This window comes from Dermacentor silvarum, chromosome 8, assembly GCF_013339745.2.
Source record: "Dermacentor silvarum isolate Dsil-2018 chromosome 8, BIME_Dsil_1.4, whole genome shotgun sequence".
Lineage (NCBI taxonomy): Eukaryota > Metazoa > Arthropoda > Arachnida > Ixodida > Ixodidae > Dermacentor > Dermacentor silvarum.
The window spans coordinates 26,249,540-26,261,848 of record NC_051161.1 but is presented as its reverse complement, the minus strand read 5'-3'; the positions used below and the strand labels follow the sequence as shown (position 1 = coordinate 26,261,848).

The 12,309-nt window shown below is 45.8% G+C and overlaps 1 protein-coding gene across 1 annotated transcript in view; it reads left to right on the top strand.

Moving 5' to 3' along the window:
• The window catches only part of LOC119460863 (macoilin-like), a 36,227-nt gene extending 28,775 nt beyond the window's left edge, over positions 1-7,452 (top strand). Inside the window, exons 11-12 of the mRNA XM_037721971.2 lie at positions 781-955; positions 4,683-7,452. Of these exons, the coding sequence (XP_037577899.1) occupies positions 781-955; positions 4,683-4,945 (438 nt within the window). The 3' untranslated portion in view covers positions 4,946-7,452. The remainder of the gene's footprint in view (positions 1-780; positions 956-4,682) is intronic.
• The last annotated feature ends 4,857 nt before the right edge of the window (positions 7,453-12,309 follow it).

The following is a 12,309-nucleotide window of genomic DNA, read 5'->3' as shown; positions in this document are numbered from 1 at the left end:
AACCGTCATTATGCAACGGGTCGCGCTTTCCGAGCTTCCAAGTCGTTGGCGAGGATTACACTGGCGGAATCGGCGCCATTGCTAACAGTGGCAAATTGTTTCAATGAAAAACATGGCATCAAACAGCAAGAAGCGTGGTAGTGAACGTCAACAGCTAGGCCTAGCGTTGCCGTGGTGGGGGCTACGGCTGCCAGCGGATTTGCGTGTGAGAGCGCCAGTTTGAGGAGGCGAGAGAATAAAAATTGATAATCAAATCAATGGCTATGATTAATGCCGTTTTGGACCTGCGATCGTGGCAGTAAGTTCGGAAAATCGGACGGCGAAGGTTTTTTGCGTCCAAAATTTCAGATGTTTTTATACATAGACTCATGGGATACGTGGCGAGTGCCGCGAAGGCGTCCGAATTATCGGGCATGTCCGGAAAATCGGGCATTGACTGTACCTTCTGTACAATGAAACCGAAACCGAAAATGCAGTCACTGGAACAAATTTACATTTTATTGAAAATATGAAGCAGGTAGTTGCGTGTCACGTTAGTCCTCTTGCAGTCGCAGTGCAGCATTTGCTCTTTCCAGAAGCACACAAGGAGCACCAAGCCACCAATGACTTCATAATGTAAATGGCAGACTTGTAAAGTTAGAACTTGTGTTATATTGAAGTTAATTGTAGTTGGGCGTGAGCTAAAGCTTTCTCTTCTTTTTTAGCATTCACATTCTTCTAATATGAGCAAAGCAGCCTCGGCGGTGAAAGTGCATGGATTTGTTTCTCTTGTGTGCGCAGTCTCTGCGGCAGTACAAAGACTCTATTGGGGACACGGAGATCCTCATGTCTGCACTGTCAGCCATGCAAGACAAAAACGCACACCTGGAGAACTCACTCAGCGCAGAGACGAGGTTAAAGATGGATCTCTTCTCGGCACTTGGCGAGGCGAAGCGACAGCAGGAAATTTGCCAAGGTATGTCCCCTCCTTAGCCTTTGGCAGCCGTGATTGCCCTTTGCTGAACAGCCTCCATGAGGCAGATTAACCAGGAGCAGTTTGCCGCATGTGTACTAGTTGCTCTTTGCTCAGTTTCGTCTGGCAAGTTTTCTGAGTGTGGTTGCAGACCTAACCGTGAAATCCTAGATGTGCTAGTGTTGAAGCCAAAAAATGCTAAGATTTAGTGAAATTTATTACAGTAGAACTCCTTTATATGTTTTCCACAGGACTGCGAGACAAACAGCGTAGTACCCGTAAAACGTATTGCGTGAACATGCTTATAAAATTATGCGAACGTGCTGTTAAATATTAAAACAGACACTATGCACAGCTCAGCCTCCAAAGGATTTACTGTCACGGACTGAAAATACGGACTTGGCGGGGACATCCTAAAGGTCCAAAATATCGGATGCGGCCAGAGAATTAGTGACTCATTTCCGAAAGTGGCCGAAAAAGATGTATTCTTGGATAATCACTTTTGGGGTTACAAAATCTTTCGCAAGATTTCGTGTGATTAGTGCCAGACGCATCGGCATCTACTAGCGACAGCTTTTCTGGCACAATGCCAAGCACGCTTTCTTCTCAGAGGGCTGGCTTCGATGTCCGTCAACAGCAATTCTAGGGCCCAAGTTTGTCAACACGTTGCTGCATGCACATATGCTTCCTGTGACCTGGTCAGTCCGTATTTCGACAATTGTCATGCTGTCGCTACAAATAGATGATAGTACAGTAAAACGTCGTTAATTCAGATCTCAAGGGAGTAAAAAAATGTCCGAGTTATCCAAATGTCGAATTATCGAGGGTATCACAAAAACAATAAACAAATGCTCACTACATCAACATGCTTTTATTTGCTGAATGAGTGCGCATATCTTGTTTCTATTTTGCACAAAAGCAGTGTGGAAGTTGCAATTCTTGTCATCTCGTGAACTGACTGGCTCTCGCAGCATGGCTGCGGCGGCACGCCTTCATCTGAGACACACCTTTCACTACCGCCCGCACATCCCCATTATTTTTTCGCCACTGAGCTGGTCGCCAACAGATTGTCCGTCCATCGCGATGTAGCCAGTGCTCTTCATCCTCGATAGCTTTGCACCGAGTCAGAACAAAACGTTTTTAGCAGCCGCGGCCGGTATAGACGCGATAATGGACGGCAACCTTGTGGTTCTGAATACACACGGCCAATGCACGCACCAATTCAAAACGAAACTACTGTCTGCGACAGCTGCTGTGGACGAAACCGCGGTCGCTATCGAAGCGATCATGGATGGTGACTACGCAGTTTTGAAGGCACGCAAACACGCGTACCAAGTCAAAACGAAACTGTACCATTTGCGTAACCACTGTGGACGAAACCGCGGTTCGCTATCGACGCGATTATGAATAGTGATTATGGACCAGCGCGCCGTCCTTGGCTTGCCTCCAACCAGAATTAACCGGTGCGCACGCAATATTGTGACGAATTAACAAAGGTTTGCTGCCATTGGTTTATGTACATTTTTTAAGGGAGCTGGGATGCTGAATTATCCAAATTAACGGGGGCCGAATTAACAAGGATTTACTGTATTGTCAAGTCAAACACAAAATCTTTATCCCCTGGCAACATAACCAAAGTCCACCCAAGATGCGATAGCCGAATGATAGCGGGTTTCTTGCAATAGTCGTTGTCCAGCACTTCCTTCATGTAATCACTGCCCACGTTGGTGCCGACATCGCGGGTGGATTTCACTCCTCTTGAATCTGCTTGAAGTCTCCCGTAATCTTGTTGCTATTTAACATGTGAATTAAAAACGCTGGACGCGCGGAACTCGCATGACAAACAGCAAATGTAACCGATGCAGTATTTAAACAGATAGCTTGGCTTGTCCTGCAGTTTGGGTGCATTCAGCGACTATTAGATCGACTAGGCTTCGCTAGTTTCGGTTTCTAGGACGAGCCGGTGACCATGCTGGTGACGTATTAAAACCATAATCTAGCTATTTTTTATCGGTTTTGTGGCCAGATTGTCACACAGTCGTACAGGCGGAGTACTAATATCGAGCAGCGCACTGTAAGGTGTAAATTTCCGCTAAACTGTGGAGCGTCAAAAGTGCATGTTCATGGTGGTTGGAAGTGTGTAGAAATAGGGTGTTTAGCACAGCCAGCTGACTATTTTCTTTTAGGTTTTTTGCTATATAGATGGTACATTTGATATTGTCTTGTAATTATGCACCAAACGTATTATGCGGGAACGTTGTGGGAACCTCTCTTTCTCTCCCTTTTTTTTTTTTTTTTTTCTTTTTTGAATAATCCTGTCAGCTCGAGGGCCATTTCAAGAGTGGAAGATAGGAATACGTACAATGGTTACGATAAATGGACAACACAGACTTCTCAGCAGAGAAGCAAATCAGTTTTAATTCCAAGCACTGTACAAATTCTTCCAAGGAGATAAATAAAATAAACATCTACATTTTTGCAAAGGTAGGATTTGGTTAGTTAGCTGCAAAAAGAATATTGTTTACACGTTGCAAAAATTCAACACATGAGACTGGCATGACAGAGTCGGGGACCACATTGCATTCAGTAATAACTGCAGGAATAAAACTGTACCTAAAACAGTAATTTCTAATTTGAGGGGGTTGAATTTTTTTTTTAAGTTTGAATTTGAATTTATTGACATAAAACAATTTACAAAAATGGAATTGCCGTAATGCATCTGAATCCCTGAATGTACTGGCTATGGGTGATGGCTGGATGCTTCATTTGTTACGATATTGAAATACTTGTGTTTGTTAGCAAGCAAGTGCCCATTAATCAACGGCATATCAAAGAGGATTCTAATACATAGGGGTCTATGAGCCATAAATCGGTACTGGGCTTTAGCGACATTATACCCAGAAAAACGTATGAACAAGGAACATATCAGCAGGGTTCTACTGTACTTGAATTTTCATATATTGTCATGTATGATACATGACGAATAAAGGTAGATAAAGCTGCACTGAAGTAACTTGACTAGTTCCAGCCAGCTGTTACTATGGCAATAGTCATGAGAACTAGCTGAGACATAATACGATATGAGTGGCAAGAACAGTGACAAAACGTTTGCTTATAACTTATAACGACATTTAGTTCATTACTTGACATGTTACAACAGTTTATAACCTTGCACGTAACACTGTGAGTAGGCATTTGGTATTAGTTGTGGAATGGTTTGGCATAGACAAATGGTAATGGTATTCATGAAGCTATGTGGACAGTGTTGGTCATGTAAACGTGTTTCTTCGTATTCAGAAATAATAGTTCCTTTTAAAGCATTTTTGGCATTGAGAAAAGTTCACTCTGAAAGGTTATGAATCTCTTGCCTTAACCTCAAAATAATATCAACCTCAAAAGGTTAATCTTGAAAGCTGGCATCTTAAGTTGGTTTGTCACGCTACTTGCCTAGTGACACTGGCATTGAGTAAAGTTTTAAGTTCATGATGGTCAGGCCAGATGATGAATCTGTTGTCATGACAGTTTTAGTGTTTTTTTTTTGTTTGTTTGTTTTGTATTGTTTTAATGATAAATTTTGAAAGCTGTCCTCTTAAGTGGTCCATCGTGCTGTGGTTTGCTAGTGACTCAGCTGTGATTTGCTAGTGACTCAGCTGTGATCCTCGGCACATGACGCAATTGCCGAGTTCATGAAGTAGCAGCTTAGCCTCCCATGTTGTGTGTCTGTGTGCAGCAATGCTGACACACAAGGAGAAGGAGGTCGAGGACCTGAAGACCAAGATAGCTGAGGTGATGGCGGTGATGCCCGCCACCAGCACCTACCCGGTGTCACCCTCGTCCGTGCCACTCGACTCAGAGCTGGTGTCGTCCCTCCTGTACAGCCCCAAGTTCATCACGGCACCCTGTCCCGCCACCGAGGAGAAGAAAATCCCGAAGTCCAACCTGGACCCAAATGCCTCCGTCTACACGCCCAAGATGGTCCCTTCTGACCACTGAGCACTTTTGGCCTCACTCAACCCACACACACACACACATACACACTCCGACACACCACCGCTTTCTCTTCTCCCCAGCTTGAATGGTTTGTTGTACTTTCCCCCCTAAGGTGGCCGGAAGTCGTTAAAAAAAAAAAAAAACTTTGTTGACATACACGAATGTAACATTTATCATTATTAATGGCCCGAAAGGGAAGAGCATATGATGAGGCACTACAATCTGGCACTATCACTGCTGATGGCTGGCAAGGCTTTGTAGTAGAAAAAGAGAGATTAAAAAGAAAAACGAGTAAAGAACAGCTGCTGGTGCCTGCTACCTCTTCTGTCTCGGGTGGTTAATAATCATAACTGTCTCTTCTTCGTAGCAGTGGCCTCCTGTAGTTGCGGGAGCCAAGGTGAGCAAACACACGTGCCGGTTTCTTTTTCCTTTCATTGCGCGTGGAGGCGGAGGATGTTTGTCACAGACTATCGCTGCACCCCCCCCCCTCCCTTTTTCCTTCTCCCCTCTGCCTTGCCCACCTCTTTTACGCCTGCATTGTGTGCGAGAGTGTGCATGTCGAGAGCCTACACAGTGAGTGTGAATTTCATGCCCTTCCCCCTGGGCTTTGCGGGTTTAGAAAAAATTGGCCATCATTATGCACGTCTTCTTCATCACAATTGTTATTGCATTTGCTCCTGGGGCTGATTTCTCAATTACGACCACACCCTGGCCAGCCACTCGCACATTCAGATTGTTCAGATTCTCTCGTCCCCGCCTTCTCTGTTGTTTTGTCTGCCGCTGCAGAAGTGAACGTCACCATGCTTGTCATTCATGCTCTTTCGTTGCTGCGGGGAAGCACTTGTTTATTTCGCTCTTCTGCAAAATGCAGCATAATGCTTTCTGGTGTCTTTCTTAACCTACCCCTCCCCCAGCTTTCCAAGCGCTACTATTATGCGTGGCTCATGTAATGTCCATGTCTTTTTTGGAATGGACACACCTTGCCTGTTCTTTTTTTTTTTTTTTTCTTGCATCATTTTTACCTCCTTTTCTTTTCTGCCTCTCTTCTGAGCTCTAAAGAGAAAATGCATTTTTCTTTTTTCTTGTTCTTTTTCGTGCGCACATTTTAGCTTGTTCATACATCTGCCTGATGGTTGTACAAAAGGGGTAACTTATTTTTTGTGTTCTCATCATTCATGAGTGCCATTGAGAAAAAAAGAGCACTTGACAAGGATGCCCAGCCAGCTGTAGCTGATAAAACGTCGCTGATAAGACAGGAAGCGTGCACTGGGGCAAGAACCTAGAGTTCCTTCGCACATGGTGAGGAAAAAAAGAATTGTGCCAAGAAAAAGCCTGTCGCACACTTGCAGTTGGCATTTATTTCGTGTTCTTGCCCTTAATTTTTTTATTTTTTTTTATGCTGAGCTGTTGTGGCTTGATTATTGAGCCCCCCCCCCCCCTCCTTTTTTTTCAGTACTTCAGCTTGGTATTGGACACAACACCGAAGAGAGAGAGGGTCCCAGAGATATTACTTTTTCATTATTATTATTTCGAGCTTGTCTTTTGGCAGTTAAATTTTGCTCTTCTTTCACATTCATTGCTATTTTAAGTTTATGATCAGGTCATGATCTCATTGTCACCTCACATGCGTACCATCACATTCATGTACAATATGCGCCTGTTTCAAATGCACCTTTTCCCTGCCCTTTGGCTCCCCACCCAAGCCCCCCCCATGCCCCCTTTTTGTCTAGTCTTATCCTCCACCATTTCGAGAGGTCACATTGTTTTATTTTTTTCTTGTTCTTCAAAAGGAAATGAAGAACTAAATTTGGGCAGCTCAGCCTCAATGGGATATCAGGCCAGCATGTGACGAAAACCAAGAATCTGGTGGTGTGCTGGAACATCAGGCATTTTTATTTAATGCATTAGAGAAATGCTTGCATCAAACCAGTGGGTTCTGCGAGTTTATTTTTTGGCTGTACATATATATACTTTCTTTCTTCCCCATTTTCTATAGATAATGTGTACTGCTGTACGGGACAGGGACATAAAAGGTTCTCTGAACGTTCCAGCGTACAGCTTGCTGAATACAGGGTTTATGAAGTACTGCCAGGTCTTAGGACTCTTTCCAAAGAAATGTGGCATGTATAAGTAAAAAACGCGGTCACGGTAGCCTGGTCCGTCATATAAAGGCTATAGCAGTGGTCTCGTTTCAAGGGGCAACCTTGTCTAGAAATGTAAGGCTCCAGGAAGTAAAACGTCCATTGAGTGCTGAGCTTTTATCGTTTTGTTTTTTTTTTTCTTCTCCGCACGAGTTGCAGTGTGCACTGCAGCTGGCGTTGTCAACACTGTGTGTTTCGAACTCCACCCCCCACCCCACCCCTTCCTGCCCATGTCCCTTGCGTCTACTTACGGAGAGCAAGCAGTGGGTATCCAGCCAACGATGACATCTGTCTGTGGTTTATGTGATGCGCCCTAGAGTAAACGAAAGAGAAAACTTTCAAGGAGGAATAAAATGTGGCTTCCTCGGCTGTGCCGCTGTCTCGTTTCTGTGTCTGTACCGTGGTGAAGGAAAGACGGGGCGGCAAGTCGTGACGCTGGCCATTGGCTGTCCCATGCACCGGCTACAGTCGAGCCGCAATGTACCGCGCAGTCCACTAGTCAAGGGAATACGTGCACAAGTGAATCCTTCCCTCTGGCAAGCATACAATTGCCAAGCTTTTCAGCAAAAGACTTGTGCTTGGTGGCACTGGCACTTTTTCTACACACCTGTGCAGTACACTGACATAGCATTAGTCAGCACTTACAGCTAGAGCACTGGCAGAGTGAATGAAGGTGACACCTTAGAAAAGGCAAAAAGTCGTGGATGTCTTCTAAATGCAAACATCTTAATGCTTGTCCATTTTTTGCACTGTGTTAAGTATGGAACTCGTCCACTTGTAACAGTATTGCAAATCTGAAAAATTATTTTGTAATAACTGATTACCGATATAACTATATATATGCACTCGCTTCATAATTATGTCCCACCTGTGCTGCGGTTTTGATTAAGTGGGCATGTTTTCCTGCTTCGAGTGTCTGCTTGACAACACTTGAAAGTACTATAATTGGCAGTGGCTGCCTTTGAAGGCGTCCGACATGGTAGACATGTGCATGACGGCTCGGTAGCGCAGTACCGGACGCATACGCAACGGTGTCAGCCTTCACACGTACCTGCAGGCCAAGAAGCTGTGTGTAGCTTGGATTGCAAAACTTAGAACTGGCAAGCATCCATGGTCTTTATTCTATGGCAGCCATCGGCTACAACTCGGTTGTAGCAAGCACTTCCGCGAGGAACATTTATGCTACTGTGTTACGGGCTGCGATGTTCGGTAAGTAGCAGAAAGCGCTCGCCCGCGCGCACTGCCCGGTTAACGTCAAGAAGATTTGGGTCCATGAACTTGTTGATGCTAGATACTGGCAATTAAGTTCACCAGAATGGAAAAAAAATTAATTATGGGGTATTACGTGCCAAAACCATGATTTGATTTTGACACATACCGTAGTGGGGGACTCCGGAAAATTTGGACCACCTGGAGTTCTTTAACGTGCACCTAAATCTAAGTACACGGGCGTTTTCGCATTTCGGCTCCATCGAAATGCACCAGAATGGAAAGGGAACGGTAGAAAGCACATAAAAAAGGGGGGGGGGGGGGGGGGGGGCGTGGCATATGCTCATGCTTGTGTTATATCACCAAACAATTAATGAATGTACTGGATTAACAAAAAGAAGCAGCGGGTAATTTCCTCGCTGAGAAGACCGCTAAACACACAGTGCGACGCAACTTGAGAAATAACGATATTGAAATGTCCAAGAATTTGGAAGCAAAGAAAAAAAAAATGAATTGTCACGATGGCACATCACGATCGAGTCGTCGTATAGCGTCGAAGTCCCTAGTTATAACAAAATTATTTTTGAACAGCTCTGATAGCGTCCACGCAACAATGCTTGCTTGCGTACTGTCAAATATTCATATGCTGGCGGTCTAAAGCTCATGGCACGGTGCAAAAACGCGTTTGCAGCAAAAGCGAAACATTGTGCGCGGACATGCATGCAGACGCGCAGTCGGTCGCTGCGAACCCGTGTGATCGCTGCATTGAGTCTTCATTCTGTTATGCTCCATTTGGTTATCCAGACAGCACACTACAAGAACATATATTTCACATAGTCTGCTGTCAGCGACTGCCTACCTTTCACGTAAGAATCTGGTTCGGGGGACTTCATCACGGCGAAGAGATAAAGATATCTCGGTAAAGAGATAGCGCCTGTAAACTATTTTGCGCTTTCTGTTTGCCCAAGATTATTATTCTCCGTCAGAGTCGCTGCCGCTGGGAGGCAGCCCTGAAAAGTTTGGAGCTGGAAGATCAGCTCTGGACCGTCTGGCAAGCCGAAGATGCCGCCCGAGTCCAAGGACTTCGAGCCGACACCTGAGGCCACTAAGAGCAAAGTGCCGGCTCTTCAAATCAAATTTATTTCTGCTTCTTTTTGACAAAAACCTGAACCTGTGTGTCCCAGCATACAACTATGTCAGGGACTTCCTCACGGACCGAAAAGCCACGCTCATTGCCGGAGACATGGAAACAGAAGAACTGAACATGGGCAGCGAGGGAACGCCGCAGGGCTCGGTCATATCCCCCCTGCTCTTCAACCTCGTGATGCTCGACCTCCCGCGGAAGCTACAAGAAGTGCATGGCGTCCACCATACCATCTACGCAGATGACATCACGATCTGGACTAGTAACGGAAGCAACGGCCAATAGAGATCAAACTCCAAGAATCCGTCCGCAAGGTAGAACAGTTCCTCGCAGGGACGGGCCTACGATTATCCCCTGGAAAGTTGGAACTCCTGCTATACCGTTCCACCCTCAAGGGCGGACCGACACAACACGAAGAAATCAAAATCCACACACAGGAAGGGATCGAAATCCCAAAGGTACGCAAGATCAAGGTCCTAGGTATGCTCATCGAAACGAACGGAGTTAATGGCGAGACTGTCAACAAACTAGCGACCAAGGCCAGCAACGCCATGCGCCTAATCTGGCGGATCACAAACGGAAGAAATGGCATGTGAGAGGAAAGGGCCATCAGGCTCATCCACGCTTTTGCCATCAGCCATATTGCCTACATGGCGGCCTTTCACAACTGGTCAACTAGCGAAAGAAACAAGATTAACGTGCTCATTCGAAGGACGTTTAAGCTTGCCCTCGGCGTCCCGGACTCCGCCAGTACGGAACTCCTCCTCGAGCTAGGACTGCACAACACGCTCGAGGAGATCGCCGAAGCACAACGCATATCTCAGCTCGAAAGACTAACAGAGACCGACACGGGCCGATAAATCCTCGATCGACTGGGCATCACATACCACAAACAACATGAACACAAAATGCAAATACCCAAGGAAATCCGAGAAACCATACACGTTGCAGCCATCCCTCGGAACGTCCACCCTGACTTCAACAAAGGTCGCAGACTAGCAAGAGCCAAAACCCTCCTGCGATCGTACGGAAGGGAAACTGACGCGCACTTCGTTGACGCCGCGGAACACCCCTATGGCAGACGCTTCACTGTAGCAGTAATAGACACCAACTCCAAAACTGACAACGCGTGTAGCGTCGAAACCCAACATGCAGAGGAAGCCGAAGAGGTAGCCATTGCCCAGGCACTCTCGAATCCGGATTGCAACACTGTTCTGAGCGACTCCCAGGCGGCGGTGAGAAACTTTGCCAAAGGACGCATTTCTCCTAAAGCCATCAACATTCTTAAGAAAATACGCACCCCCAAGGACCACCCGAGTCGTATCGTATGGTTCCCCGCCCACGTCAACACGGGTGACCAGGCACCCCCGAACTTCAACGAGGTAGCCCACCGCAGAGCGCGAGAGCTGACAGACTGCGCCCAGCCGGCCTCTCGGGAAGACCCCCGAACCGAATGAAACAGACTGACCGCATACAATGCCATTACAAAGATGTACCAACAAGCCAGAAGAGCATTCCCACCACCACACAAAGACCTAAACAGGGCACAAGCAGTGGCCCTACGTCAACTGCAAACAAAAACCTTCCCGAACCCGTTTCACCTCAAACGGATATTCCCCAAAGTACACAAAGAAGACACATGCAAGATATGCAAACAGGAAACAGCTACACTCAAACGCATGCTATGGGAATGTAACGCCCAACACAAAAACGAATTAAACTCCGAGACCCTATCGCTGAGGTGGGCCGCCGCTCTGCGCAGCTTCGACCTCGGCGACCAACTCTGGGCTGTCCAGCAGGCCCGCGAGGCGGCGCTGAGACAAGATCTTGACGTCCTGTCGTGGGAGACCTGAGCCCGGGTCATCAAAACTGCAGGACAATTCAATGAAGTTATTACCATCAATCTTCTTCTTGACAGTAAGAAACTTCCCTCGTTTGGACAGTACTTAAAGAAATGTCCAGGAGGGCTTCCGCGTGGTGTTTTTTATTGAGTGCTGACAGCCAAACCTATATGAGGAGCGCGCCGAGTTCTCTCTCATACTACGCAAGCGAGTCACTTCCGACAGATGGCGACTTCGTAAGTCCTTGCCCCCAATCAACGCCTCCTAAATAAATTTTATAAGAGGCGTTGCCAATACTTGTGTGCTCCATGTCGTATGAAAGATTTACCCTGGTGGATAACCCACTGCAGCTACAAGCACACTTTCTCAAAACCAACAGAGCAGGTCTGCTGCCTTTCATCTCATTGGTGTTAGGCTCTTGGCATCCTAATTGGATAACTTATGTGAAGCCAGTTTAGTCACATGTAAGAAATACGGAGAATTCTTCAACTGCTTTAAAAGTTATACACAGACCCATGGCATTGCGCATAAGTTGGTGCAGTGCTTATGTATATGACACCTGTAGTTTGAGCAGCAACTGGGGTCAACAGTTCGCCAGCACAACTTTGAGTCTCCATTTCATCTCGTTTTTCTTGGCTGGCTGGCTGACAATGAAGACAAGTTTCCATGGTGCAAAAGGCTACGACATACCACATAGTAGGCAAGCACATGACAAGTAGCCATGACAATTTAAGAGCACTAAAGCTGTGTCACTGTTGACAGTCTTTGTGTAGTTATATATATACACACAACAACAAAAAAAAAAGAAAAGCAAAAGGAAACGAGTCCCGAGATTCCTTTGGCTTTGAACTCCTTTACTGCGACAGCAGCATTCCGTTACTGCGGAGATCGCCATCTTGTTCACCTGCTTGCTTCCTCAAATAATTGCATGCACGCTCTATTGTAGAATTGAAATGCATTTAAACATAGAATTATAAACATTGAAATAATACAGAAATAAAGTTTAGATAAAAAATTCTGTGACTTATTCTT